At 40.7% G+C, this 27296-nt stretch overlaps 1 protein-coding gene across 3 annotated transcripts in view; it reads left to right on the top strand.

The window, feature by feature from the left end:
- Nucleotides 1–16041: 16041 nt before the first annotated feature.
- The window catches only part of ACTN2 (actinin alpha 2), a 70201-nt gene continuing 58946 nt past the window's right edge, over nt 16042–27296 (top strand). For all 3 annotated transcript variants that reach the window (XM_075089426.1, XM_075089428.1, XM_075089429.1), the window contains exon 1: nt 16042–16471. In XM_075089426.1, the coding sequence (XP_074945527.1) occupies nt 16337–16471 (135 nt within the window). In that variant the 5' untranslated portion in view covers nt 16042–16336. The remainder of the gene's footprint in view (nt 16472–27296) is intronic.

Genomic DNA, 27296 nt, shown 5'->3' with positions numbered 1-27296 from the left:
GCAGCGGCTCCAGCGGAAGGGGAAGCTCCGCCCCCCCCGCAGGGCGGTAGGCGGGAACGCCACGGAGCACGCGCCGCCTGCTGGCGCGGGGGTGCACGGGCGTGGCTGACCTCTGTGAGGGTGGGGGTCGTTATGGCCGTTACGGGTGCTTTCGCGCATCCGGGCGGGTCCCTCACAGCTCGGCGCCCCCGCGGAGGCTCGGTGCAAGCGCGGGGCGGGGGCCGCCCCTCCGGTGTCGGGGAAGCCGGCAGTCCCGGCGGCCCGCGGAGGCGCGAAGTCCCGCAGCACCAGCGGGTGGGTGGAGAAGGCTCCGTGAGGCGGCCGCAGCAGGGCGTGCTGCTGGCTCGGTGCTGAGCCCAGCCAGGCGGCAGCCCGGGCTGGGGTGAGACCCGCTAACCGGGTCTGCGTGTCTTAATGAGTAAGGGCGCGCACAACTGGAGCTGCCCTACCTGAGGGTTTTTCCGTATCTGAAGTGAGTGACGCTAGGGGAAGTGCAGGACCCCATGAGCAAAAAGTCTCAAAAGCTACTGTAGCATGTGTGAGCTAGATCCCAGTTGCGGAACCACAGAACTACGTAGGGTGGAAGAGTCCCCTGAAAGTCCTCTGATCTCGCCCCGGAGCAGGGCCAGCTTAGAGCAAGTTGCTCAGTTATGTCAGATAGTGTTTGCAGTGCCTCCAGGGATGGAAATTCCACAGCTCCACTGAGCCTCTCATCCAAGGTTAGGTTACCCTCAGATTAAGAAGGAATTCCTAATATTAAAAACCATCTCTCCCCCATGGGTTTGCATTCAAGGCTGCCGAGGTCTGCACCTGGAAGTTGGTGCACAGAGCCAGAAAGGGAGCGTGGCTTGTGACAAACCAGAAGAAGCCTGGAAAAAAAGCAGAAACAAAACTGATTTCAGTTGATGTCAGTGGATGGGCAAAATGATGCCAAATACAACAATTCCAGTACCAGGTCTGTGAAATTATTTCCATATATTGTTGAGAAGCTGTATAGCTATGGCAGAAATAAATTTGCTTGCATAGTAAAGCTGCCTTATTTGGCAATCATTTAGCATACAGCAGAAATACCAAGAGATGGTAAAAGTCTAGGGTTGCAGAGAATTGTTTAAATGCTTAATTTTATCCATTAGGAGAATCTACTGATTTCAACAAGACTCTTTGCTTGTATTAAGTTAAACCTTTGTAGGAGCGGGAGCAGAGAGAGGGGATGAAGCTGGAAGCCTGACTCTGTGCCTGATTATATTTGCTGGTGCCTTGTCAGAGGTCATGTATTAACTACGTATCATGTTACTTCTAACATGGTATTATCTGCACATAATGACAGCAATTGCTGACCCATTAAGGGTTCCTACCACTGCAGTTATAACAGTGTGAAGGTATATGGAGGATATTACTGATTTAATGGGATTGCTATAATTTTTTTCTGATTGTTCTAACACTGACATTTTGATCATCTAGCAAATGAGCTGGCTAGGGGTGGTGCAAACCAAGAGGCCAATTTATTGTACTTTTTCACATTCCCTGTGACTTCTGTGCATCTTTTTCCATTATGAAGCCTTCATGTGACCTTATTTTTAGGATAGTTTAAACCTGCATAAATGTGCATGTTTCTATGTGCAGAAATACCAAGCATTAAAATATGTAGACATTGCAAAGGACAGAAAGCTGTTTCTGAAGAAGAAAAACTGGTCGTTTTTTAGCAATGTGGCTCATTATTTGAATAATCTAACCAGAAAGATAAATGAGAAGTTGTAAATGTTGCAGTGTGTTCAGGTTTTCCAGTACTCCTATCCCACTCTATTCTTTCCTGTGAAGAGCTGCAATACAGAGGTTTTATACCTTTGTGCTTCCCGTTCCATCCTTATTTGGTTTCAGAGTAAAGCTGGGATCCTGTTTGGAGGTTAATTGGAGGAACAGGACACCTTCTGCAGAGGGAAAAATATTTGTTCTTGATTTAATTCTAAAAAATATTTTCTGGGAAAAATATAGAAGCAGAAAGTCCAACAGGAAATATGCTTGGTTGGATTTGTAATGCCCCGGTGGTGAAGCTGAGTACCACAGACATTTCCTCCATGCTGGACTACAAAGAGATGCTTTCCTGAACTTAAATCCAAGCCTGTTTCAACTAGTGCCTTTAGCTTCTCAGTGCCTGCATCATCACATAGCTAGTCTGCGTGGGTGGAATCCTCATAGCCATGCTACAGCCAAGATCACCTCTGTGTTGCAGTAGTTGCTTTCTAGCTCAAACACAGTCCGATACATAAGGCTAGTAGCAAGGCTTACTAAAGCCTTAGGCTGCAAGCTGTGGCCTTTCACCTGGGTACCCTGACTGTATACTAGTGCAAACCAGACAGATAAGGTAGCCACAACCATCCACAGAAGCTGCATCCACTGAAATAAGAAAAGGAACATCCCACCTGGAGACAGAGAAAGGATCCAGTGAGGAACAAGGAACCCCAGACCCAAATATTGCTGTTAGTCTGAACCTTTGTGTGTGGGGAGGGGAACTTACATTGTCAAGATATCATTCCCTGGGATTTCTTTGTTTGGGTTCCTTTTCTGGAGGTACCCAGCTTGAGCTGTTCTATACCGCTGAACCTTTCAATAAATTTGTCTGGTGTACCTTGTATTGGAGACTCTGCTTCAGGGAGACCTAGGGTTGAGCCCAAGGGGAGAGAAATCGCCCCAGAATGAGTGAGTGTGTGTGTGAGTGAGGAGTCCCTCGCTCCTGAAAAGCGAGGTGCCCCTGTTGTCAGCTGAGTGGAGCTGCCTACTGCGAAGGGACTCTGGTCCTAGCAGTTAAAGTCTCAGGTGGCGTGTGTGGGACTCTCTGAGTGGAGTGTGAATGCTTGGGCAGGGCTTCTCCTTTGCTATCTGCTGATGACTGCTATTAAACTGCATTTGCCAGATTAGATTGTCTGTTAGAAGGTCTCAAAGTCTTAGAATATAAATTGTCATATGCTAATTTTTATTTGGAAAAAAGTGATGTTTCAAGTGTTTTCTGTAAGCATTGGTGTGTTTGAAAATATTTGCTTGAGAAATGCAAACACTGTTCAACTTTTAGTGGTCTTTATGTCTGGGTAAATTTTTGCTACTGCTGGAGCAAATATAATTGATGTTTTTGTATAAAGATCTAGTCTTTATATTCCTTTCCCTCCAACTCACCTCACTAGCTGTGCATATACAGAGCCATATCTACCTTGGTAAGTAATGCAACCCAGTGGGAGCACATTTGTAGAATGAAACGGTGCTGAGGAACCCCCATCAGACTGTATGTGTTTCAGAGGTATTATGCAGACTAGATCTTGTTCTGCCCTGTAGACCAAATTCACATTAGGTGCACTCCTGGAATGCAACTTCCGCCTTGGTTTCATGTGTAGCCAACAGATGGGGAGGACTTTCATTTAAAGAGGAAAAGGGAATCACTTCTGATAAAAAAAAGAGTGTTCCATAGCATTCAACTGTAATATATCAAAATTGAGTACTACCTATGTGATTTCCTGTGTACATACACAGTTAGAGAGTGTTTGTGTTAAGTGCTCTTAAGTACTCTCAAAAGCTCCTTAATTCATTTGCTAAGATGCTTCTTCTTTTTCCTTCTTGCACCACCTCCTGTAATCTAGTGATCCACCATGATTTTGGATTGTTAAAACAGTTCTGAAGAAGATGGAGGAGAGCCACCTTCTGTGCACTTTGCCATCACTTGCTAATAATCTTGGTATGTTCCCTGACATTTCCTCTTGCAGTTGCTAACAGAATGTGACAGTGCCTGACATCTAAAATATGATCTGATTGCAGTATAATGAAGTAATACTACAACTTTTCTAGGGTATGCAAAGGAGACTGCAACCTCCTTAGAGTGAATTGAGTTCTCCAACTTTTTAAGCAAAAGTAGGTGTTAAGAGATATATGTGTTTAATGTGGATATATGTATGCTAAATGACCTGTAAACCAATCCTTGTTCTGGAGCAGTGCATTGAACAGCTTGTAAGCCAAGATAATCTTATTGTCAAGGGATATATTTTGTTTTGCTATTAGTTGCAGGAGGCATGCCAATGTTTTGTAGTTTTGGAGGCTGTGGGCTGCAGTAATGTATTTTTTACTGTTTTCAGTTCTTTCTGCTCTGTGACAATGCAGCAGTCACCCTTCACTTCTGGACATTGTGAAATGATGAGACACTACCCTTCTGCAGTGCACACATTGATAAGGCCTTGAGACCATTATTCCCTTGGCTAAGCTTTGGTTAGAAGCAAAGAGATTGGAGCCATTGTATCATGTGTAAAACAAGAGAGTTAAGATTTGTTTTCCTTATCAGCCCTTCCTGCCGTAAGGGCTTGATCTTTTTATGCTTGCATTAGTTCAACTCAGGAGTAATTCTGATGAGGTCAGTGAAGTTGTATGAGTGCACAGCTGATGTAGCTGGAGGCAGAAACAATCGAGCCTAATCTGATGGTGGTTGAGGTTACAGAGAATTGCAGTTCTCATTGCTGGAGTAGGACCGAAGGGGAAGGGAGAATAATTCTTCAGTTGAACTGAAGGGCTGGAAGAAGCTTCCTTGCTAGGCAGCATATCAAGCACATCATCAACTTACTGACCACTGTGGCAGGCAGTATCATGTTTCCCAAGCTTTTCTTGGAAATTCTGTTGCAGCTTCCCCCAGCCGTAAATTCTCATGTGTAGCAGCATTCCAGATCTAATAATAAATAGAAAGCCTCTGTATGGGGTGACAGGAAGCTATTTTGGGGATTTTACTGTATTAAAGGCTTTCTGATATGGTAATATAAACTGAAGGCTTTTGAATCCTTGTTGTAAAGGAAGCTTTTAAATATATATTCTAGATAAGGAGAAATAAACCCCAAATAAACAAACTGGCTTCAGCTAGGCACATGCAGAAAAAGTATCGGCTTGAAAAGGGTAGGCAGTAGTCATCTTTGTATCTCCATTTGTGTCCACTCAAGGTAGGTCTAGTTTGCCCCAAAAGCATCAGGGAGAGTAAGGATGACAAATGGAGATGGTGAAAAAATGGAAAAAGGCAGTCCTTTCAGTGCTGAGCTACTTGATGAATTGTGGGGTTTTTTTTGTTTGTTGTGTAAAAAGTCAACAAGAAAGTTGGATTTTAATGACTGCACAATTATTGCAATGAAAAATAGGAAAATGTCTTTTATGATTGCTTTGGCTGTGGTAGTCCTTTGTCATGATTTGATACATATTAGGCTGGGAAACATGATACTGTGTGTATATGTTAGCTGTTTATTGTAATGAAAAGATACCTGTGCCAGACAATCTACTGAGAGAGTAGGTGTCATAGACATACTGTGTGGTAGTTCTGAGTCACATTGTTTAATGCATTGGGAGAACTTGGTAATCAGAGTGTAGCAGTGTGGCTATTAGGGACTTGGATGTAATAAACAATAAGGAGAGTGTTGTGTACTAGACGTGTCTCATCTTTCATAACAGAGCTGTAAACAGTAAAAGAGACAATAAACTGAAGGATGGGGAGAAAGAAAAAGTGATCAATAAGGAACATACTGAACACAGCATGCTTTTTTTACTGCAGTATACTGTTTTGTTATCGCCTCCGTCAGTTGCCTGTTATTTCAGCAACTGACAAGCGGTGGAATAGCAGTAGAGCTCATATGGTGCAAGTACCCATTCCTGACCTGCAGCTGTTGGAACCTCTATTTGCTTGTCAGCCAGCCATTTGCTGGTTTGTTTTTTTTTTTAAATGCCGAGATGAATCACAGCTCTTTCCCTGAAGGAGAAATATCTGGATTTAGAGCATTCCTATCCAGATGCTCTAAATACAAATTTCAGCCTTTTCCCAGGCTGGCCATTGAAGCCAGTGCTGCTTTCATTTCTTCATTTGCCCCAGTCACTGCCAGTCCATGGGCCTTTTCCATACCTGGTGAATAATGTGGTTTGAACTAGAATGAGCTCACAACTTTATATGATAATGCCTGAAGACAGTATGATCCACATTCAGTAGCAGAGAGTGTAATATGTATCTGCTGGTTCTGCTGTTCAGTTATATTCAGTTACATATTTTTATTTCTCCGCTTTCTTAAGTTTAGTTATTTTACATGTTTCTGTGTATGAGCGAGTTATGTGTTCACGTAATGCCTAGCACAGTGGCACTGGAAACAAATGAACATTTTTTAAATGTCTATATTATGCATATACATGTGAGAGATATTAATACTATAATATTTTAAAAGTATTAAAAACTCAGAGAGTGCATTTCTGTGATATGGAATTATACAAGGTCTCTGCAATCACAAAAATCCCCCAAGCTTTTGTCCGCATTTCAGTGCCATTTTAAAAAATGTTTGGCTTTTGTATTTGGTTTCATCATGCGTTGGAAACTGTTCATGCTGTTAGGTGTCTTGGGAATTCTTGGAGAAAAAACCCTGTTATTAGAAGAAATAGTGTGTTTGATTTAGATGGTGAAGGCATGCAGCTGAGTTTTACTGATAAGCCTAGATCTCCAGATTTGCTGATTTACTAGAGATGCCATGTTTTCAGAGTTAAAATAGCAGCCTTGCTGTCTCGAGATGATATAAAGACTCTGTGCTGCCATTCATAAAACAGTCTTGACAACTGGATATGTTCTTGATAACAGCTAATAACTTTTAGTGACAAAAGTATATGTTGAGGTTTTCTCCAATGCATTTCTTACTCTTTCTGCATGCATTGTGTATGCCAGTGACTTAAGAGAGTTCTCTGCAGAGAAACTACTTGAGAGAGACTTAGAAGCCCAGTGACATCAGAGGCAATTCCTTGGGCACACTATGAGGAAGGTGCTATTTCCGCAGAACGCTTGAAAGGCACTCAGTATAGTGGGTAGGAAGGCAGCCTGGCCTTGAACATGTAGTGAAGGGTAGTGTGTGACACTAAGAATCAAGCGATTGTGCCGCTAGTACTGATACACCTCTTTTAAATACACCTGGTGGCCAGAGACAAAGCATTTCCTGCTGTGCTGCTCTCAAATACTGCACAGGAGAGTTTACACTTCAAAATCTTTACTTGTGGTAAGGTCCCTTTGATTTGCAATATCTGCTGATTCTTAACAGTATGGTGGTGTATGTGCCTTTTTTAAGTCTGTAGAGGGGGAAGAAAACACTTTAAACAATTTATGACACATATAATCTTTCAAATGTGCCTAGTCTGTTTGTGTCACTGTAACACATTTAAAGACTCTTGCGTGTGAACTACAACAGACAGATCTGAGATGCAAAACATGATGTTCTTTCTTGAGCAGAAGCTGTAGTAGTTATGTAACTGTTAGGCTGCACTGGAAACCTGTGGTGCTTTCCTTAACATTTTGTATGAACTGTCTTCCAGTTCAGAACTCATTTATAATTATTTAATTTATAGTGTATTTATAAGTAGTTGTAGAGCACAGACCTTAAAAGAACATCAAGATCACAAGTCAATTAACGGTGGACTTGCGCTAGGGTTAAGTTTTCCAAGCAATCTTAATTCAGCTGCTCTGTACGTATCACAATGCAGACTTTAATTGCATGGTCATAAACTCCTTTTTCTCCAGAAATCCTGCTTTGTTCAGTGTATTGCATAAGCAGTGCTCTACAGCATTATGATTTCTCTTTTTTATTCAATGAAGGTCTGTTGCACTCAGTTGAAGCATGTTCCCAAATACATAATTTATGACTTTCAGCTCTGGTCATCAGTATTTGTACTTGTTTTCAAGTATTCCAAATCTGTTGGGCGTGTGGTTTTCACATACTTCCTTATACTTCATAGCATTAGTATTATTCCTGGTCTACAGAAAGAAAACTGAGGCGTATGCTCCAAACTGTCCATAGTTTCATTTCCCCATCCAATGGATAGTTTTAGAATAATGAATGCTGGTACTATCGAACTGGTCTTTTCCCTAAAGTGCTTTACAAAGTACAATTACATGCTGTCTTTTTGCCTGCTGAGTAGGCCTAGTGGTTTGAACATTTAGGCCCAGTAGAATCCTATATTTGTCTGGTATTTCCATCGTGCATTGTTTTAAACATTCTCTCCTGCTATTGAAAGTGCAGCCTATGACCCTCCTGACTTCCACCACTGGTACTTTAATGGTAAAAAATCAGGCCCTACAGATTTGGGGCCTAATCAGCCTGATTTTCCATAGATCATCTGTGTGCCAGGGTTACCTATGAAGGAGATGTAAGGGAGACTGCTGAGCCATAGGGAACAAATAAAAAAGTGTCTTGGTGTTCTAGAAGTGCATATGTAGCTGAATAGTTTCCCCTAGAGAAGTCCAAGATATATTGGAATCCATCTGTTTGAGATGCAAAATAAGCTTTCTGCCGAATGCTTATGGGAAAAGAGGCCAGGGGAAGATGTGTTCAGACTATCTCAACTCAAAAATTAATTCCAGAGTTTGCTATAAATACATGTGGAACCTTACAGCCTGTAAGTGTAGGTTGACCTTTGTCCTAGTTGCTGACTCCACCTCCAGTAACTATTGTCTGTATGAACTGGAAAAATACCTAGAACAGCATCTGGCTTGAAAAAAAACCTAAAACCAACCCAACCCTCTTGAATCTGGTTCACTTATGAAATTCTGGAAGATTACAGCTATTCCAAATTTAAGTGTGGGACACAAGAGAGATCTAGGCTGCACATTAACACAACTCCACTGCATTTATCCTATATACAAACTGGTTTCAAAGTGAAGAAACATGCAAATACTCTCCTCCTTTGCTTGTGATAAACTGGATTTACGCAGGGAGAGAGGTGAGCCGATTAAGAAGGAAAGGACTTGTCCACATTCAGAGGGACCGAGAATATACAAGAGCCTTCACCATGGGTAGGTTATTGCTGTAGACCTCAAGAGCAACCAGTCTCGTATTGGAAAGTATGTTGTGCAAAACTGATACCCATTGCTCCTGAGATGAGAATACAGCCAAAGTTAGTGAGAGAGATCATAGTTGGACAAGGAACAATTGTCTTCAGAAGAGGAATTGGAAAATTCAGGCCTTGTTGCTTTCATGCCAGGCATGGCAGGAACATTGCTCATTTTCTCAGTGCTGATTCTTAACACAGCTGAGTGTCAGAGTAAAGCTTTGTTGGACAGGATGTAAGGACACCAGTTCTGGAAAAGGAAAACTTGCACTATACATGTTGCAAAAAGAACATGTTATCCCTGTTTGGCAGTAATTCAGGTTGTGCCTAGTGCTGCCTTATAGAGCAGTGAACTTGCCCCTTTTACTAATCTTTATATCGCTCCTGTGGAATGAATAGTAAGTAGCTAGTATTCATTTTTACAGACTGGCAATTCATTCAGCCAGGTTATCTTCTTGAGTGTGTTACTTTAATTTCATTGAAGTTAGTGAAATTATGTTGGTGTATCTGGAAAGAGAAATGAGGGCACTGAGACTGCAGCTTGTCTAAGGTCATTCAGTCAATCTGTACAAATGCTGGGTTTAGAACACAGCAGTGTCTGATATCCAGTGCCCGTATCCTGTGCCCATAATCTCTACCTCATACCTCAGTGATTTAAAACCTGCCAGGTCTCATCTGTGCCCCTTAGATAATTATTGTCTGGAAACTCTGACTTAGTTGACAATGTACGTTTCTAGATAAATAAAGGCATGTTGTCTGTGCATTCCTTGTCTCACACACATCTCTCTTCTCTTTCCTCAGTGCGAGCAAAACTGTTGCTGAACGTTGTGAGTTTTTTACACAAATAGTCTCAGGTAAATCAGTTATGCGACACAGGCTGGCTCACGAAGGGATTTTTTTAACTGGTTGTATTAATGAAATACAAAGTGTATAGTCAGTTGTAGGCTTTCTCACTGCCCTAGTCCTTGCTTAGTATCTTTGTGTGATAAGGCTAAGCCAACTTAAAAAAGGAACACAGACAGGATTTTGAGAACACATGAAGGTTTGTAATAGGCCATGCTATACCCCTAGTCTTGCCCCTTGCGTTCTAGTCACTGAACCATTTTTAAAATCCTGGCTCTGTCTCGCCATTTTTTCCAATCTTATGCCAGCACTATTTGTAGTTTCCCCACCTGTTACTGTGTGTATTATGTTGTAACTGTCTGCATATTGCTCTGCAACTTCAGTGTGCTCACAGACTGACTGCAGTGTTGTATATAAATTACCATATACGTTTCCCAGTTTTTCCTTTGATGTTACATTTCTAACCTGTATAAAGCATCTGTCAAAGCTTCTGATATTATTCAGTTCATGATCTAATCTGTTTTTGTGGGTTGCATATACCCAGACAAGAACCATTAAACAAAAAACACACCCTCAAGACGCTAGCTCAAGTGATAAGGGAGTTCAGGTATCATGGTTTCTTCTGGAATATTTAGTAGAAATATGTCAGAACTTGAGGTCTGAGGGCCCTTCTCATTCATGAAAGGTATGATCTTGTGTAGTGCTGCCTGGCAGTCGCCATCACTAGAGGGTTTGCCCTCTGCTACGTTACATCTTTCAACACTCATATTGCAGTTTGTACTTGTTATTATGTATCGCAGTACTGCCTAGTGATAGCGTGGCATAGACGAGATGTTGAATGTTTCATGTTAATATCTGCCTTGAAGCCTCTCTGAGAACCAGGACTATTTGCTCTGCTGGCTACAAGGCTCCAAGTGTGGCCCTACAAAGAGTAGGGACATCCCCTCCGGAGTGTAAGGGACCCTGAATGCCTGAGCAAGCCTGACATACTAGAATAATGCTAGGCATTTTTGGGTGCAGGCTACACACAGACTTGAGAGACAAACATGGAGGTGAAGGGTGTACAGTACATAAAACACACTGTAATCATAATTGCTCTGTAGGCCTTTCAGGGCTTTTTCTTTTTAAAGATAGAAAAAGCCTCTGCTCCAGACAATTTGTGTTCTAGGTGGACTCTAAGGACCAAAGGAAGCATCGCTGATGCTATTTTAGAGACAGGAGAGTGCAGCGCAAGCTTGTTTCTCTCTCTCAGTGAGAGTCGTCTAATGGGCCAACACCTAGCTTTTTGGGAAAATTTTATCCGAATGGACTTGTTCAACGTCACATAGGGCATCTTAAGCTGGTATGGATCACCCCATGTCTCAGCCCCGTGATTTTCCTTCTGCACAAAGGGTTGGCAAAAGTGAGCGATCTCAGTGCAGTCAGCATTTTCTCCATGCTCCTGAAGCCCAAGCTATGCTTTGGTAGTATTTGTCTGTCCTATAAATGCTTCTTGCTACACTTCATCCATGGCTGAATTTCAGGGACAGAGTAAGTTGTCTCTATATATAGCTGATGAAACACGTCAGGATCTTCTGACAATGTCAGTTGTTACTATGAAGCCAGCAATGCATTTTTTCAGCTCTTTCTCCCTTTTTATTTCCAAACCTGTCATTTGAAATAGTATATTTTTAAAAAAGTAATGATAATGTATACTTAGCTTCTGTATAGTTAATATCACCACTCATGAGTAGCATGGGGATTTTTCAGAGTCCAAGTTTGTGCCTCTTGGTGCTAGATGTGGGAGGGCTAATCTACTCGGTGCCCACAGTGCTTTTCTGTAGCTCAGACAAAATCAGAATTTTGGTTCCCAGAATTTTGGTTCCCGGATGTATGCTTCTCCTCTGTGCTGTCTTTCTGCCTTCCTTCTGAATGTGTTCATTTTGGGAATATGAAGCGAGTTTAACGTTTATTTGTATTATGTTTACATATTATCTTTAATTCCTTGCTTCCTTGCTTTTTTTTCTGAACTTAGAATTGTGTGTTTCTTACATTGAAGAAGGTGGGTGGTGTTAGAAAAAAAAAAAAAAGGGTTATTTCTCCCGAACTCTAATAAAAAATAAATATATTTTACCATTTAATAACACACCCCCACCTTTCAGCTTAGCTTTGGGAAATTTATGCATAATTTTTAACTGAATCCTACATTTTGGCCTAATCTAAATTATCAATGTCTTCTTTAAATACTGCAAATTTTTTTGGTTAACCTTGAACCTAGTGGATATTTGCTACAAGCAAAAGTACGTTTTAAGCAACAGTTATGATATGCTTTGAAAAATAAAAGGGTTTTTTGATCTCCCTTTTAAGATTCTTTTAACAGTTTACACAAGAGAACAATCACTTTGAATTTCTTTTCTTTTATCTTTCATTGACTTCTTTCTTAAGAAACCACCCTAATGTTCTTTTTCACAAAGAAACTGGCTGTGCCTATGGAAAGATGGTTGCTGACAGACTCACCGACCTCCCGAGCTCCTATAAGGTTCTTTATCTTCCTGTGGCCGTTCTGAGGCAGTTTTGGCGGATGTGAACTATTGTGTACCTACACAGAAGTGTTACAGCTGAAAACTAACGGTGATCATTTTCACATCAGTTGATTGTTTCACAGGGGGTTATATAAGTAGAGAAATCTGGCTAATTTCTTACTCTAAATGTCACTCAGTTCAATTGGAAGAAGGATCTGGGGAAGCATGGTTGGAGAGTTCATTAAAGTTTTTAATAAAAAGTTGGGCTTTTATTCTTATTTTAAGATTTTGTGAGAGGGAAGAATAAGCAGGTTGAAGGGATTGAAAGTCTGATAAACAGTGAAAATAAGGAGGAGTGAGTTCCTGAGAGAATGACATGACAGCTTTTGGGGAGCAAATGGATGTTAAATATAAACTGTGTGAAACAATTTCCATTTCATTAAAAAAATTATAAAGGTTGACACAAGATGTGAAAACTGTGCTTCCTTTAGTTAGAAAAGCCCTTTGATTCTCAAGGAGCTTAATGAAAAGTGTGCCAGGAGGCTTTTGCTTAGGTGGTATTAGGTTCAAAGATATTTCGTAAGTGGAAACTGGGATAAGAAACACTAAGTGAGTTTACCCACAGGCCTGCTGCTCCTGTTAGGAAGGTTCTGGCCTCCTGAGCTCCTCCTTGGTGCATAGGAAATGACACCTCGTTGCCACAGTGTTCTCCTGGGGTAAAGGCATTCTCCTGGGTAGGCCCCAACTAGCATTTATGTTAGTGTGAACCGCAACTGCACAATTTTGCCAAATGAAAGATAAAAATGGTTGACAATTCAGCTCTGCCATCTCTATTTCTGATCTCCCTGCGCCACCTTATTTCTTCTAATCTGTTTGGCAATCATGAGTTTTCTTTTTGCCTTACCACAATGTAAGCAATCTCTGTAATTTCTGTCTCAGATATACCTGCTGGCTCAGGTATCTTGCCACATCAGCTTAAAACTCTGTATCTATATAGCTCACTGTGTTCCTTTGTCTTTCTCTACTTGGGACTTTTGTCCTTTCTTTCCTGCTCAGCTTGCTTATTTCTGTTTCCATTTTATTTTCTTTCTCCTTAGGCACACGTAGTTTGTAGCTTTGTGACTCTGCCAGTTTTAGTGGGGATAGCCCTAACCTACCTCTGATGTGGGAATAAGCTGATTGAAGCACACTGTGTTATTCATACTACTCTGCTGGGCACAGCTTTCCTTTCCTCTAGGTGAGCTGGAAGAGGCAGCTCCCTTTCCACTTCAAGTTTGGCGTCAGAGTTCCATTTTGGCTCTCTTTCCACTATGGACCTCCATTCATATGCTTCTTGTTACCATCTGCACAGTTCGTTTATAAAATTAAATTAAAGTAGTAAACAAAATACCAGATACTCCTCCTAAAGCTCCATCTATAAATATCTCCCCTGCCTACTCATGCTGTCTGATTAAGGGGCAGTAAGCAGTTATTTAGAGAACCTAAAACAGGTCAGATTCCATCAAGACAGGCAGGTTTTTTTAAAAAGGGGATACCCCGTTTAGCTTCCTGTTTCATAGGTTAAAAATCCAGCTGTCTCAAAATGCACACTGACAAAGTTGAAGCCCCCTATTTTGACATTTTCAGAATTAAAAAGTTAGATTTTTCATACTGAAAGATTTTTTTCATCCAAAGTGAACTGACATAACTTACCCAAAGAGGATTTTGAAATACTTGCCCCTTACAGAAAAATGTGGGTTTATTCCTATTTGGAATTAAATTCAATTTTTTTGGCCCCTCAGACTAGTTGAGAGACACTAAGGTTCTAGCTGTTGGTTCCTAGGAACAACGATGATGTTTTTTGTTTATTTGTTTTGTTATGAAAGTACTAAGTTTACCTATGTACCAGGTAAATGTGAAAAAATGAACAGTACCTTTGCAGCTATGTTTCGAGCAAAGCCGGTTATTTTATGAAAAAATTTAATAACCTTCAGAATTCTAGAAAATCTGGGTAGATTTCCTTTTGATTTCCAGAAATATAGGCTGGAGCCCCTCTGCTGTGAGGCCAGGCTGAGGGAGTTGGGGTTGTTCAGCCTGAAGAAGAGAAGGCTGCAGGGAGACCTTATTGTGACCTTTCAGTGCTTAAAGAGGAACTATAAGAAGGAGGAGGGCAGCCTCTTTAGCAAGGCCTGCTGTGACAGGACAAGGGGTGATGGTTGTAAACTAAAGGAGAGTAGATTTAGACTGGATATAAGGAAAAGATTTTTTACAGCGAGGGTGGTGAAACACTGTCCCAGGTTGCCCAGAGAGGTGGTGGATGCCCCATCCCTGGAAACATTCAAAGTCAGGTTGGACGGGGCTCTGAGCAACCTGATCGAGTTGAAGATGTCCCTGCTCACTGCAGTGGGGTTGGACTAGATGGCCTCTAAAGGTCCCTTCCAACCCAAACCATTCTATGATTCTATGAAACCACAGATGACTACCTGGCTGTAAAAACAAACCACAGAAATTACACCAACATACATATAATGTGTACGTAAACGAAATATTTTGTTTTGTAGTTGCTATTTGATATTGTCTGAGAGTATCCTAAGGGAACGCTCATCTGCACTTGAACAAAAAGTCTAGGCATAGCATTCATCAACATTTGGTTCATTATGTAGATGGAAATGTAGCAACCTTGAGGATATCTGCATTGAGCAGGTGAAAAGCATGTGGTTCCGACTTTGCTGCTTATACTTGGAATTTGAGTTTTAGACTGTTTATCTTAGAGTATGTGCATCAATCTTTCGAAGTTCAGCTTGCTTTGACTATGTGAAGCATGTTGCAATCCTCTTTTGAATTCCAATTTGCAACCTTAGTGCGGCATTTATGAAGGTTTTTTGAGCTGATGGGTAGGTATTAGCTGTGCATGGATGCACATTCTTCTAAATTGCATAGACTTACAGGATAGAAGGCGACATGGCAGAAAGCAGAGCTTTAGTTAGCAATATGAAGCAGAGGACGCATGCTTTCTAGCTTATTAACCTTATTCTGGTTATTCATTCACATTGGCTTAGAGACCTACGGATGCCTTTACTGAACACATTTCTCCCTTCTATCTGACTTTGTCTTTTATGGCCTCCGAAAGCTCAGCTTTGGTGAGCATTTTCTAAGTAAGGTTCGAATTGTATCCAGTGTGGACGCTGCTAGAGGGGGTGACCTTGGCTGATGATAGGTGCAGGCATTAATGACAGGCTACATGAAGAACACAGTAAACTTGCCAATTCCCAGAAGAAACATTGTGGCCAGGGCAACTGAAATGATATGACCCTGGGGACAGGGGACATGCTTGCCAGGATGCTTGGTCTCAGTGCTATCTTTTTGGATTTTCCCCTGTGGAGAGCACAGGTAAATGGTTCCTGTCACACATGTATAATTATTGGTTCCACAGGCCTTTGTATGTGCTTCTTGGTGCCCGCTTTTGGGATGTACTGAGTGTGTTTCCTGGACAAAAAAGATATATGTTGCTTTTCTAAGTTGTGCTTCCATACTTTCTGGTTTAACTCCAGACCTGATCTCCACTGGAAATTGTTTGATCTCTTGGTTTTCCTTGCCTTCACTGGCTCTTGTGATCCTTAATCTGAAAAGGAAAGTGGTAAGCGACTTAAGCGTCACTGAGCCCCCCGCTCCCGCCCGGCCGTGCCCCCGCTCCCGCCCGGCCGTGCCCCCGCTCCCGCCCGCCGTGCCCCGCTCCCGCCCGCCGTGCCCCGCTGCTGCCCGCTCCGCCCCACCCCGCGCGAGGGCTCCGGGCCGCCTGCGGCCGCCGCCGCCCCACGTGACAGCCCGGCGGGGATAATAAGCGGCAGCAATGAGCCGTCCTGGGCTTCTCCGGAGGGTCAGCCGCAGGGACCTGCAGCACCAGCGAGCGAGAGAGAGAGAGAGAGAGGGAAGGAGGGCAGGAGAGAGAGGGAAGGAAGGTCACCACAGGTCAGCACCTACCTGACAGTTTCGGCCTCTGCTCTCAGCAAGACTTGTCATCACTCCCTGTCATCTTGGAAAAAGAAAAAAAGCCACTGCTACCTACAACCCATCAACAAGTAAACTAAGCTTAAAAAAAAATAAATCTATTTAAACGTAGTAGAAGCCACAGCAGCTGAAGCTGATCCCCAGGTAGCATGAATAGCATGAACCAGATAGAAACAAACATGCAGTACACCTACAACTATGAAGAAGATGAGTACATGACCCAAGAAGAAGAATGGGACAGGGACCTGCTCCTGGACCCAGCATGGGAGAAACAGCAAAGGAAGGTCTGGAAATAAAGTAACGTGTGTCTGTGTATGTGCTTCTGTGTGGAATGATGCCTGCTCTTATTGCCATGCTGCATCTGGAATTGTTGGGGCTGTGCAGAAAGGCGTTCTAATTTTCTGTAAGAGAATGTATTTTACAGTGTGTAAAGCATGTATATAATGTATGTTAGCTGTGCCATAGTTTGAGGATAAAGCATTTGCTTTTGGGATTCTTAAGTGAAACCTATGTAAGAAGAAACTAATTTATGAGAGTCAAGAGTTTCTTTTTTTATTGCACTGGAAATACACTGTCAGTACCTCTAGATTTATATAATAGTATTTCAGTAATTTTTAGCTTCACTTCCTGGGTCTTCCTTTTGGAAAGCAGACTCTGAATTGATGTACGTACCTGATTGCTTTTCAAAACTAGTAAATTGCAATTATAAACAGGGAGATGAATGAGGTGGTTCAAAATTGGTGTGCAAAAAAAGTTTGCAATATTTCTGAAGGCAGACTGAGAAATTGCTTTTCAAATTGTCATCTTGTGAGTCAGCTCTTATTACAATTCACTGTTAATTCTGACTGAATGATCTGACAAGGAAAATATTGCCTAGAAACATATCCAGGCTAGATTTGGAAAGCTGTATTTCATGGTTAGGTTCCCACATGCCAATTCACAGTCTGGAAAAAACCACGTCTGTAAACTCCTTGGAATATAACATTATAGAGGAAATGCTTCTTGCCTTTTAAGTGTAAGAAAACTATTACGCCAGCAAGTACTGCCCATGCTCTTCTTCTGAACATAGGCAGAGATTATAATCCCATCAGCAGTCTTGTCAATAGTTTGTTACTTTAGTAATATTTGCAATATCTAATTTCACTGGGTTTTAAGCAGCATATGGGAAAGAGAGATGAAATATTGTGAAGGATTTGTTACTTCCTAATGTAAAAGGTGATGTTGAAGTCACAGCTGACAGATCTGGGATTAAAAGGTTATCTGCTGGTTACAGAAAACAAAAAAAAAAAGCGGGGAGGGGAAGAGAGAAGCGCTGCTTTAGGCAATAAGGTTGAATATGCTTTTTGCTATAGGAAAGCAGCTCACTTCAAAAACTTAAGCAGAAGTTGCCTGTTCATATCTGATGACAGAGTCTGGCCCACTCTTACAGTGACAGCTTCTATAAAAACTATACTATAAAAGTAAGAGCTGTTAGAATCGTTGGGGCCAAAGGGTCTGCGTTTCCATTAAAATTGGTAGAGCCAATATTCTATTCTCAGTTTTCACTTGTAGACTTCTTCCTTCTGTGAGTTTTAGCTGTTCTTATCCATTTTTCTACATTCACAGCTGTTCAGATCCTGCTGTATGAGTAGAGTGGGAGAAGTTTTGGGCTAGGTGGATGTTCACTTTTCTTGATTTACCCAGATGCTGCCACTCCTAACCAATTATTAAGCTGTACTCATCGACACTGACGTTTGTTTTAATTTGACACTCTTTAGATGGTGAACTGTTCTTTTATGTTTCATAATGAGACCTTAGTGCTTAAGTGCTTTAGTGATTTGAAACTGCTCAGCTGTAACAGGCCATGGTTACATCTGATTAGGATTCGATTGTCCAGCATCAGAGAATGCCGTTTTCAAAATGAAATAATGGACAGCTGACTATCTAGTCAGCACTCTAATGCAGTTTCCTCCAATGCAGATGAATGATAAAAAATAAAGAAACTTTTGATCCTGTAGGCTTTCTTATGTTTACAGTAAGTCTCTTGGCTTCTACAGAAGAGTGGGGAGTAGTTAGTATTAAGACCCTGTAGCAAATTTGTTTCTGTCCTCCAAACAGATGGTGCTTAAGCAGAAAGTCAGGTTTCCACATTGATAAATTACCGTAGACTCTGCTTTACTTCCATTGAATAGAGAGATAGTGGCTTTGCTACTTTATGTTGCCAGCTCCCAGGGCTTAGTTATAATATTAGGCTGATACCACATTTAAATAAAGTTTAGGAGAGGGGATCCTCATTCCTTGTCTTGGAAAGGAGTCTGAATTTATTATTACATGAAAAATAAGTGCTTTCATGATAATGGGCCTGATAAACTTTATAAAATGTTAAGTCTTTTTTTCTAGTTGGTAGTAAGACAGCTGCAGAAAGTGCTTTCTTTATTTCCTTATTTCTTAGGAGAAGATTGCAGGTACATGGGCACAGATCTTTGTTCTAACTGGTAATATAATATTGAAGAGTGATCTCAGTGGAGCCCTGGCAGTTGGCAGCATATATTTTCTATTAGACAGTCTTGGAACAAACCAAAAATAATGCCATTGTTTCTATTGTGGGCTGCCCTCTCCAGACTTGCCATTTCAGTGATATGCCTGGTATGAGATCTGTCAACAGATGCTGGTAACACATGATGACGTCCATAGGATTACAATGGATGTGACGCCTAATTATAACCATGGTTCATAGAGTATTATGGTCTGCTGTAATCCAGGCTCCTTGGTGGTTGCAGATGTCAGAAGAAATATGAAGTACACTATAGGAAAGGAAGCTGAGTTGTAGATTAGTTCTGTCTCTCTGAATGTGAACAACAATTTAAATGCTTTAGTTGGGGTAACGTTTAGCCTGTGTCAAATCAAGAAATACAACAATTTGTTCATTTCCTGCATTAGAAAATATTGGTAAAAACTTACACAGGATCAAATGGTTGGAAATTTCAGACAGCAACTTTAAAGAAAGCCTAAATAACAAGCAAACAAACAAAAAGTATTTTGAATGGATTGCTGTCCTCAGCAGGAACTAGTTAGAGAACTACAGCCTTGGGGTGTTTGAACATATAGATGGGAACAATGAGATTGGAAACTTCTGAAATCTGCCCCTTGACCCACTACACTTCCACTGGCCGTGTGCGCTTAAACAGCAGTTGAAAAGTCTATGAAAGTGGCCCCGTGTTTCTTCAGCACTACACAGAAATAGAAAAGTATTGGAAATCAAAAAGTCTGGCCAGAGGAGGTGGGATTCTCTTCTTCACTCTGTTCTGTAACCTTAGGCAAGGTCAGCTCACCTCAGACCTTGGTTTTCCCACTGGTGAAAAGAGGACAGCATTGATACTTGTAACAACTGATAGAAGTGGTTGGTTCTCTGGTGTGTCAGACTAGGGATTAGCTGTCTTTCGGTCCCGCCCTGCTGGACTGGAGTGGAAGTGAAAATCATACTAGCTCATAGGCGAAGACTTAAAACCTGATTTCTCTTCTCTCCATGATAACTTTATTTCTTAAGTTTCCAAAAAGGGTGCAACAAACTCCACAAACCTTTTGGTTTTCACTAGCCTGTATCTTCATATAACTAAAAGGAACCCAGGAAAATGCAGTGTCCCTTAGCTTTGGAAACCAAGCACAGCAATGTTACTCAAAATGCAAACATATTGTTTGCAACGTGTTTGAATCGCTAACACTACTTCACAAACTGTGTGTTAAACAATGCTCTTTCTTATTTGTAACTTTTGCTATCAATGCTTTATTATAAGAGCATGCTTTTTAAAACTTTGACATGAAATATGGGTTGTTAGTTTTTCAAGGAAGTCGTAAGCCTTCAGGATAAAGATCTGAAGGTTGTGAAACGGACACAGGTGCGGTCTCTTCTTCAGGACAGCTGTATTGTATTGTAAAGCACTAAACTGGCTCCAAACATTTCATATGTGTCTTCTCTGGATGCTCAGACGTGTATCTGACACTGTTGCGCTTACACATCTAAGGAAAGAACTGGAAACATACTCCTTGCCTTACTGATAGTATTGTAGATGAATGATCTTATTCTAGCTTGCTGTATGGGCCTTATATCACCACTTTGTTAACGCAGAAGGGTTCTAATGTGGGTGAAAATGCAATTTCTGACCATTTTGATACCTTTTTTTTCACACTGGTATAGAAAAAAACAAGAAGACTCAGAATATTTATTTACCTTGATATTGCACTCTTTGTGAATGCAAATCTTCTTGATGACACTGAATGCTGTGCATGAGTGAGGACTTTGGAAAAGGTTCTCTAGGAAAGAAGCTGTGTCTTTGCAGTCCTCAGCAGTGCACATCAGATTACATTTTCAGTGTGACCTATAAGGATTTATCTATATTACCTCCTTTGGCTGGTAATACAACTACTGTTGTCTTTGCAAATTAAAAAAAAATGCATTTGAAAGCCTCATATATGGCAAATTATTTGGGAGAAGCTACCAGGACTATGAATTTGGGACAACATCCTTCTTTTTCTAGTGTTGCTGTAACTTCATTAGGTTGGGCAGATTTGGGAGGTTCATTGCAGCCTGAAAGAGAAATTGACCTTGTGTTCAGTCTGACTTCAGTGTCTATAAATAGAATTACAGTCAGTGTCCTGGATTCACTCTGAAGTTTGTGTGGTCTTCTATGGGTGGAATCTAACTTGATTTCTTATCAGAAACTTCTTCCTGGAAGAAGTCTACTGGTGAGAAGACAGATGAAGCAGTGGAAGGAAACAGCTTCATTCTTCAACCAGGAAGAGAAGGAAAGAAATAACCCAGCCTGAATGAATGAAAAAGAAATGTAAGGCAGAAACTGTTGGCAGGAGAAGCTGGATGCCATCAGCAAAATTAAGTATTGTAGAACCACTCCTCATGGGTTTACAGGCTCCATATTGAAATCCTTGTCATGACCAATATACCAATACCTACTGTGTGTACAGGGCATTCCAGCCTAGGTCCTGCTTTTTGCTGACATTATCTGGAAATAATCAAAGTTGTGGTTTTGGGTGGGGGTTTTCATGGGGTATAGTGTTTCAGTGTTTTTTGTTTGTTTGTTTGCTTGGTTTTTTTAGGCTGTGCAAAATTCTTTCCTTTAATAATCAGCTTTGGGGTTAAGCTCCTATAGCACACAGAGAAACCATCCATCTCTTGAAGGTTTTTAATGAGGTGACACTTTTTACCCACGTGGAATACCAGCGGGATTGTTGAGAAGGCATCGAGATTCCCCTCTGCAAGTGAGCAACATGAACAGGGTCTGGATGAGAACCAGCAGTGGATGTAGGAGGTGTGAGGGAGGCAAAAGCTACACTCCTTTCTAAGAGTATCAGCCTTCTCATTACTTATTCCTAGTACTTACCTGGGAACAGTTGGATATTTCTTATAAAGATGGGGGTCCTGGAGGGGATTTAATTTGTTGCGAGCAAAATCCTCCAGAGTCAAAGGCAGAATGATAGTGGAAAAATCATGTGCTTTACTGAGTCCTGCACTGCAATTCTCTGCCTCCGTTACCTTTTATGCACAGAATTAGGATGACGTAGGTGTCTTGGTAATTCTGTTGGTAGATATGCAGGATTTTCTATTACTACCAATAGTTAGAAAGGCAAACAATTTCACCTTTTCAGGCTTATTTTTTTCCAGTATTCAGCCAGTACTGTGACTGTCTTCTGTAGAAGAACAATGTCTTGCCAAGTGATATACGCCACTGTGGATGTGGAGCATGCCTTATGGTAACATGAAGTTTCAGCACTTCTAGGCCAAATGCTTCTCCTCCAGGTGCATCAAGAATTTTATTTTCAAGCAGTGGATGCCAAAACCTCTAGTATTAAGCACACGCACATAAAACATCTTTCATTTCCTTTTAAATCCTGGGTGCTCTTTAAGTGACCTTCTCAGTGGTAGATGGCCCCATATAGGGTCTGACTCAGAACTTGGTAGTCAATGGACGAACTTAATTTTTTCTGCCACAGCATGTCTTGATTTTTCAGCAAATACTATAACTGTCCTAAATATGAGGCACTGATGCAACAGAAGGCCATGGAGTTGCAGTTTCTTTGGTCCAATGAAGAGTTGCCATGAGGGTAGAGGGACTGTGTATAGAAATATGGGATGTGTTTATGGCTTGTTCTGTACAATTGGCCTCTTAGAGATTAGTGCTTGTTAAAATAGTAACATGTTAAATTCCTCTTGCTGATGTTAGTTGGATGGAATGGTGCTTGAGAGGAGCATGCTGAAAGGATAGTGGAACGATCATATTTTGTCAGTGTGCTTCATATTCTGTCTTGGAAGCTGTCAATAAGGTCTGCAGCTAAAGGGGGCCTTGAATACTGTCATGCTGGTACGTGAAGGAAAATTCAAAAAGAAAGCTATTAGGAAATTCACTTAACTAGAACTGTTTATAGAGCTAGTTTTGTGAATGGGAAGCATTTCTTTATCAATACTAAGTGCAAGAAATCAATATATTACTCAATATTATGTTTTCTATTTAAACTCAAATGACCCTCTCAGTGTTGACCCATTCCAGGCTCTGTATGCTTTTGTTAGAGTTGTCAAATGGATAATTCCTGTAGTCCTAATTCAGCTGTTAATTGCCACTCACCCCCAAATATCTGCCAGCAACAGAACTGTATGGTTATGAAAAGAAATTATAAGAATGATTTTACAATGGGAAGCAAAGGCTGCTTCCTACCTGCACTCACAGACACACACTGCAGCCTCCCCTGAAATTCATACAGTAAAATGTCTGCAGATACGCTGATCCAATTAGTAAGACAATAAGGACTGGAAGAAAGTATGGATCTAAGTGGGTTTCCATAAGCTGCAACCAAGGTGCTTAAGAGCTAGAGAAAAGCTCTATGTTAAGCAGTGGGCTTTGCTGTAATCTCTTGGGGGTGGGAGGTCTGCATCTTGCCGTGGATTTGTGTTTGGGTCATGGGAGAGCTGAAGAGGGAGGCATGGGAGGTGTTTGCTTGGAAGAGGGTCTTCAGTCCTGAGACTGCAGTAAAGAGGGAATCCAAGCTTAAACACTTTGTAGCCCTGTGCAAGCAGAAGCGGGGCTCAAATAGATTCTATAAACTAATGAATCCCGGTAAGAAAATGTCATGATTATGTCACCAATTTCCAAATCAAACTAATACAGCTCTGCAAGCTGGATTTTGACTGCTTTTTGCCACTGGGCTAACACAGTTCAAAATATTCCACCAAATCCCGTCCATCCTTTTACAAGTAAGACAAAAGAGGTTTCATCATTATTATTATGGAAAAGTCGGATACCAAATACCTAACATAAACTTAATCACTTGCATAAATTCTGATCCATTTAATGATGTTTAGGTAGTAATTTCTATATTGCAGTGTACAGTTCTACTGAATTAATTTCAGAGATACTGAGCATTAGGATCTTTACTTGTGAACAGCGAATACTATATAGATATCGGTAGTGTTAGAAGTTGTACTTTAGAGCCTGCGTACAGAAGAATGCCTTGGATTTGTATCTGGAGTGCAGGTGGACTTGATGCAGGAAAAAGCATGTCAGTGAAATAGAATTAGATGGGAATTTGTGCTGCTTAGCTTTGTCCCAAGTCAAAAGATGTCCCTCCTGCATGTTATTTTATATCCTTGCAAGCAAATAAATATAAAAGTGCTTACACAGTTGGCAAAGTTCAGTTGTTTTGGATGGCTGTACTGCCAAGCACAATTTATTGAGCTCTAATTGTCGGGATAAACAATGTGTAACTGATGTGGTATTCCTTTACTGGGAGCAGTGGAAAGTTGCTGACTGTGAGTGAATACGTCTTTTATGGCTTTGCATCTTTTACTCTCAGCTGATACCAGGAGAATATATTCACATTGAGCACTCCATTTCCTCCAAAGTTAAATTTCGTTCCTAGTAGTTTGGGGTGATTTTCCAGTCTTTAATGTTTGAAGAACATCATTTCATGAAATGTAAGGGTGTGTGACATTTGTTCTTAGAATATCTCTGGATTTGTTGGTTTTATATAGGCCTCATGTTGAGAGGCGATGCATAAAGCTGATTGTAACTACACAGGTGCTATACAATGCTCTTCTTCTACTTGATATAGTTAGGTATATATTTAAAGATAGAAGTTACCTCTTTCCACATCATTTAACAAGCAAACAATGTTATGATCACCCTCTGTGACTGTTTCTGTACATATACTGTAGTAGCTCTTCTTGCTGGCACTACCAGTAACTCTTCAATACAGATCAAGATAGCATGGTCCTAGTAATCCTCGAACTCCTGGTGTGAAAGGATTACAGGGGAGGTGTTACTGCTCTGCAGGAACAAAGCATCTGCAGAGATAGAGGTAGAAGACTTTGAAATGAAATGTTCTCCTTTTAGGAAAGTGTCCCACTTGAAATGGTAGCTTGTAGAAATACACTTCATTCTTTAGAAGGCCTGTCCAGAGGGAAGCACAAGCTAACAGTTTTCTGGCTAATGTTTAGTTAGTTTCTATATTTGGACCTTAAATTTCCATATGAGCACACAGGTAAGAAAATTAGTCCTGAAATTATGCCCTAAGTGCAAGAATGGGCAGTGCTGCTCCTATGTCTGGTCCCAGTTTCCCCTGCTTTAGAGTTATAAGAGCATTTCACTTTGTCCATGTCTTTCATCTCCAAAATAGTGGTTGTAATACTCATGTGCTGGCTTTACGGATGAAAGTGCTAAGTGTTTACTGTACGTGGTATAAGTAAGATTTCCCGTTTACTTCAAATGCTTCTTCCCAACTGCTCTTAACTGTCAGAATACCTTCAGCTTGAAATCTGATCATTGTTCTTATTTCTTTTCAAAAACTTGTAAGCAAAATCAGTCAACCATCCATTAATTTGATAACTAGCAGAACCTAATTTAGAGCAGATGGCTTCTACTCTGAAATGCCTCTTAGAAAAGCCTTGCTCACCCCCACTACCATAGCAGGAGTCTGCTGAAAGTGACTACCCTAGTCTAAAATTAGCATCTGTGATAATTCCTTAAGTGTCTAAGGAAACACTCATATTTTTTATAGGTGTCGAACACCCAGGCATTTCCACTGACGTCAGGAGGAACTTCTGTCTATTTTGCACCTCTGAAAATCAGCCTGCTATTTTGGCACTCACAGAAAGGCTTAACCATCTAGCATTAAGCAATTTTTTTTAACTCCGTTTTATGTTTAATCTTGGCAGTGGTGTAGCTTTTCACTGCTGCGTGACTTAAGACGTTGCACTCTTTAATATGAAGAAAACTGGTACCCACCTGCACTAAATACAAATGAAGAAAAATACATAAATGACTCTGTAGGTCTGAGGTATTATTCCACCTAGAGGAGCTTATTTAGCCTATGGAAAACCTCTATAGTCCAAGTCCATCTCCAGCTGTACTCTGGAGTGTAGTTCCACCATGCATTTTGTTTGGCAGAGCAGCTGACCACCTTTAACTCTACTCCTATCCTTAGTCTTCCAGTCCCCTTGATTTGCTGGTACAGTGATCTGCTATATACCAGATCACTGAAGGAATTTGAAGCCACCCTCACTGTTCTTACCACTTCTTAATCCCAGGTCACCTCAGCAATGTAGTTTGCAGTGCAGCCCACAGGCAGCTATATCTGTACATGTACACATTATGTATAATGCACTTATCCATCTGGTATTATTATTAAAAGACAAACAAAACACCATACATGAGGCTGAAGTTTGCTTGCTTTCCTTTTGTCTATGGCCTTCATTTCCATGAAGCACAGGTCCCAGCATGGCTCCTGTTAAGAATAGATATGCTATAAACAAAGAACTGTGCATTTTATTGACAAAGCTGTTTGCTTATCACAAACACTGTAGTGTCTAAACCACAGGTGTTTCTGCTTTCAGCATTTACAGCCATCATTGTTTGTTTGCTATTTACCCATCTGTTCCTAGCTAAGCACTTGAGAGCAGGTTACTTAGTTAAATTTCATATTCATATATAATTAAGCCATCCAAAGACCCCGAGTAATGTTTTGCTTTTTATTCTGTTTTTAAGAAAAGCTCAGTAATTTAGGAACCTGAGCCTCACTGAAAATTACCTAGCAACTCCAGAATTTTTCTGAAAGTCTGCTGGCTTACAGGATATTTTAAATGTTTTGGAAAATGTTACTTTATAGCTAATGCCTCACAAAAAAACCATCAGAGCTTAAAAAACAAGCTCAATATGTTTAAGTGGTATCTTTAACAGCAGAAGTTACCAAATTCTTTTAAAAAAAAGATTCTTAAAACAAGCAAGGAATCAAAATTGATTTTTTTTTTTATCATCAGTTACAATAGTAAAGACATTAACACAGACAGTTCATATGCTTTGTGTACTGAGAAATACTGCATTGAGTAACCTGGCATATATGCCACGGGAGCTTTTTGTTGCATGATTGGGAATTAATGCATGAGGTTTTCCTTTCTTTATAAGAATCTCAACTGAAACCTCAGTTTAGATTATAAATGAAACTAGATTTGGTGATCTTCAAATATACTACATAACAGAGTGCGAAGACAGCATTTACTGTGTAAATGTCTTGGGGTCTGACTATTGACGTACTTTTCCCATGATTTATTTGTGTCAGGGACTTAAATATGTGTGTGTTGGTGTGTGTGGAATTAAAAAAACTTGCAAAATCTGTTTTAGCTTTATCAGTCAGAAGACATACTTTTCTGATTATGGAAGTGTGTTAAAGAATGTTGATAAATTGGATAGGAACATACTTTTATCCCACTCTGACTGTATTGACCAATTAATAATTGATTTACTTACTGGGCAATGTAGTATATAATTACTGGATAAAGAAAGCATGGTGAAGAAAATCAACAGAGAAAGCAAGGGAAAGACATTTGGAAATCCAGTCAACCAAATCCTGGATTAGCCTACTTTAATTAATCCTTCTATTTCCAGTTCCTTACATACTATGATGTGTGAATGTTTCTCTCATCTCATCCTATATGGTATTTGGTCATTTAAATATGTATCTGCTGAAACAGAAGTGTTAGCCAGCACTATCTGTGATAGTTCAGGAACTCCTGGGAAAACAGGAGGAGCACTGTAGGGCACAGCTGGTGGAAGAAGGACCTGAGACTGG

This window comes from Phalacrocorax aristotelis, chromosome 3, assembly GCF_949628215.1.
Source record: "Phalacrocorax aristotelis chromosome 3, bGulAri2.1, whole genome shotgun sequence".
NCBI classification, from domain to species: domain Eukaryota; kingdom Metazoa; phylum Chordata; class Aves; order Suliformes; family Phalacrocoracidae; genus Phalacrocorax; species Phalacrocorax aristotelis.
This window is presented reverse-complemented; position numbering and strand designations above follow the sequence as displayed.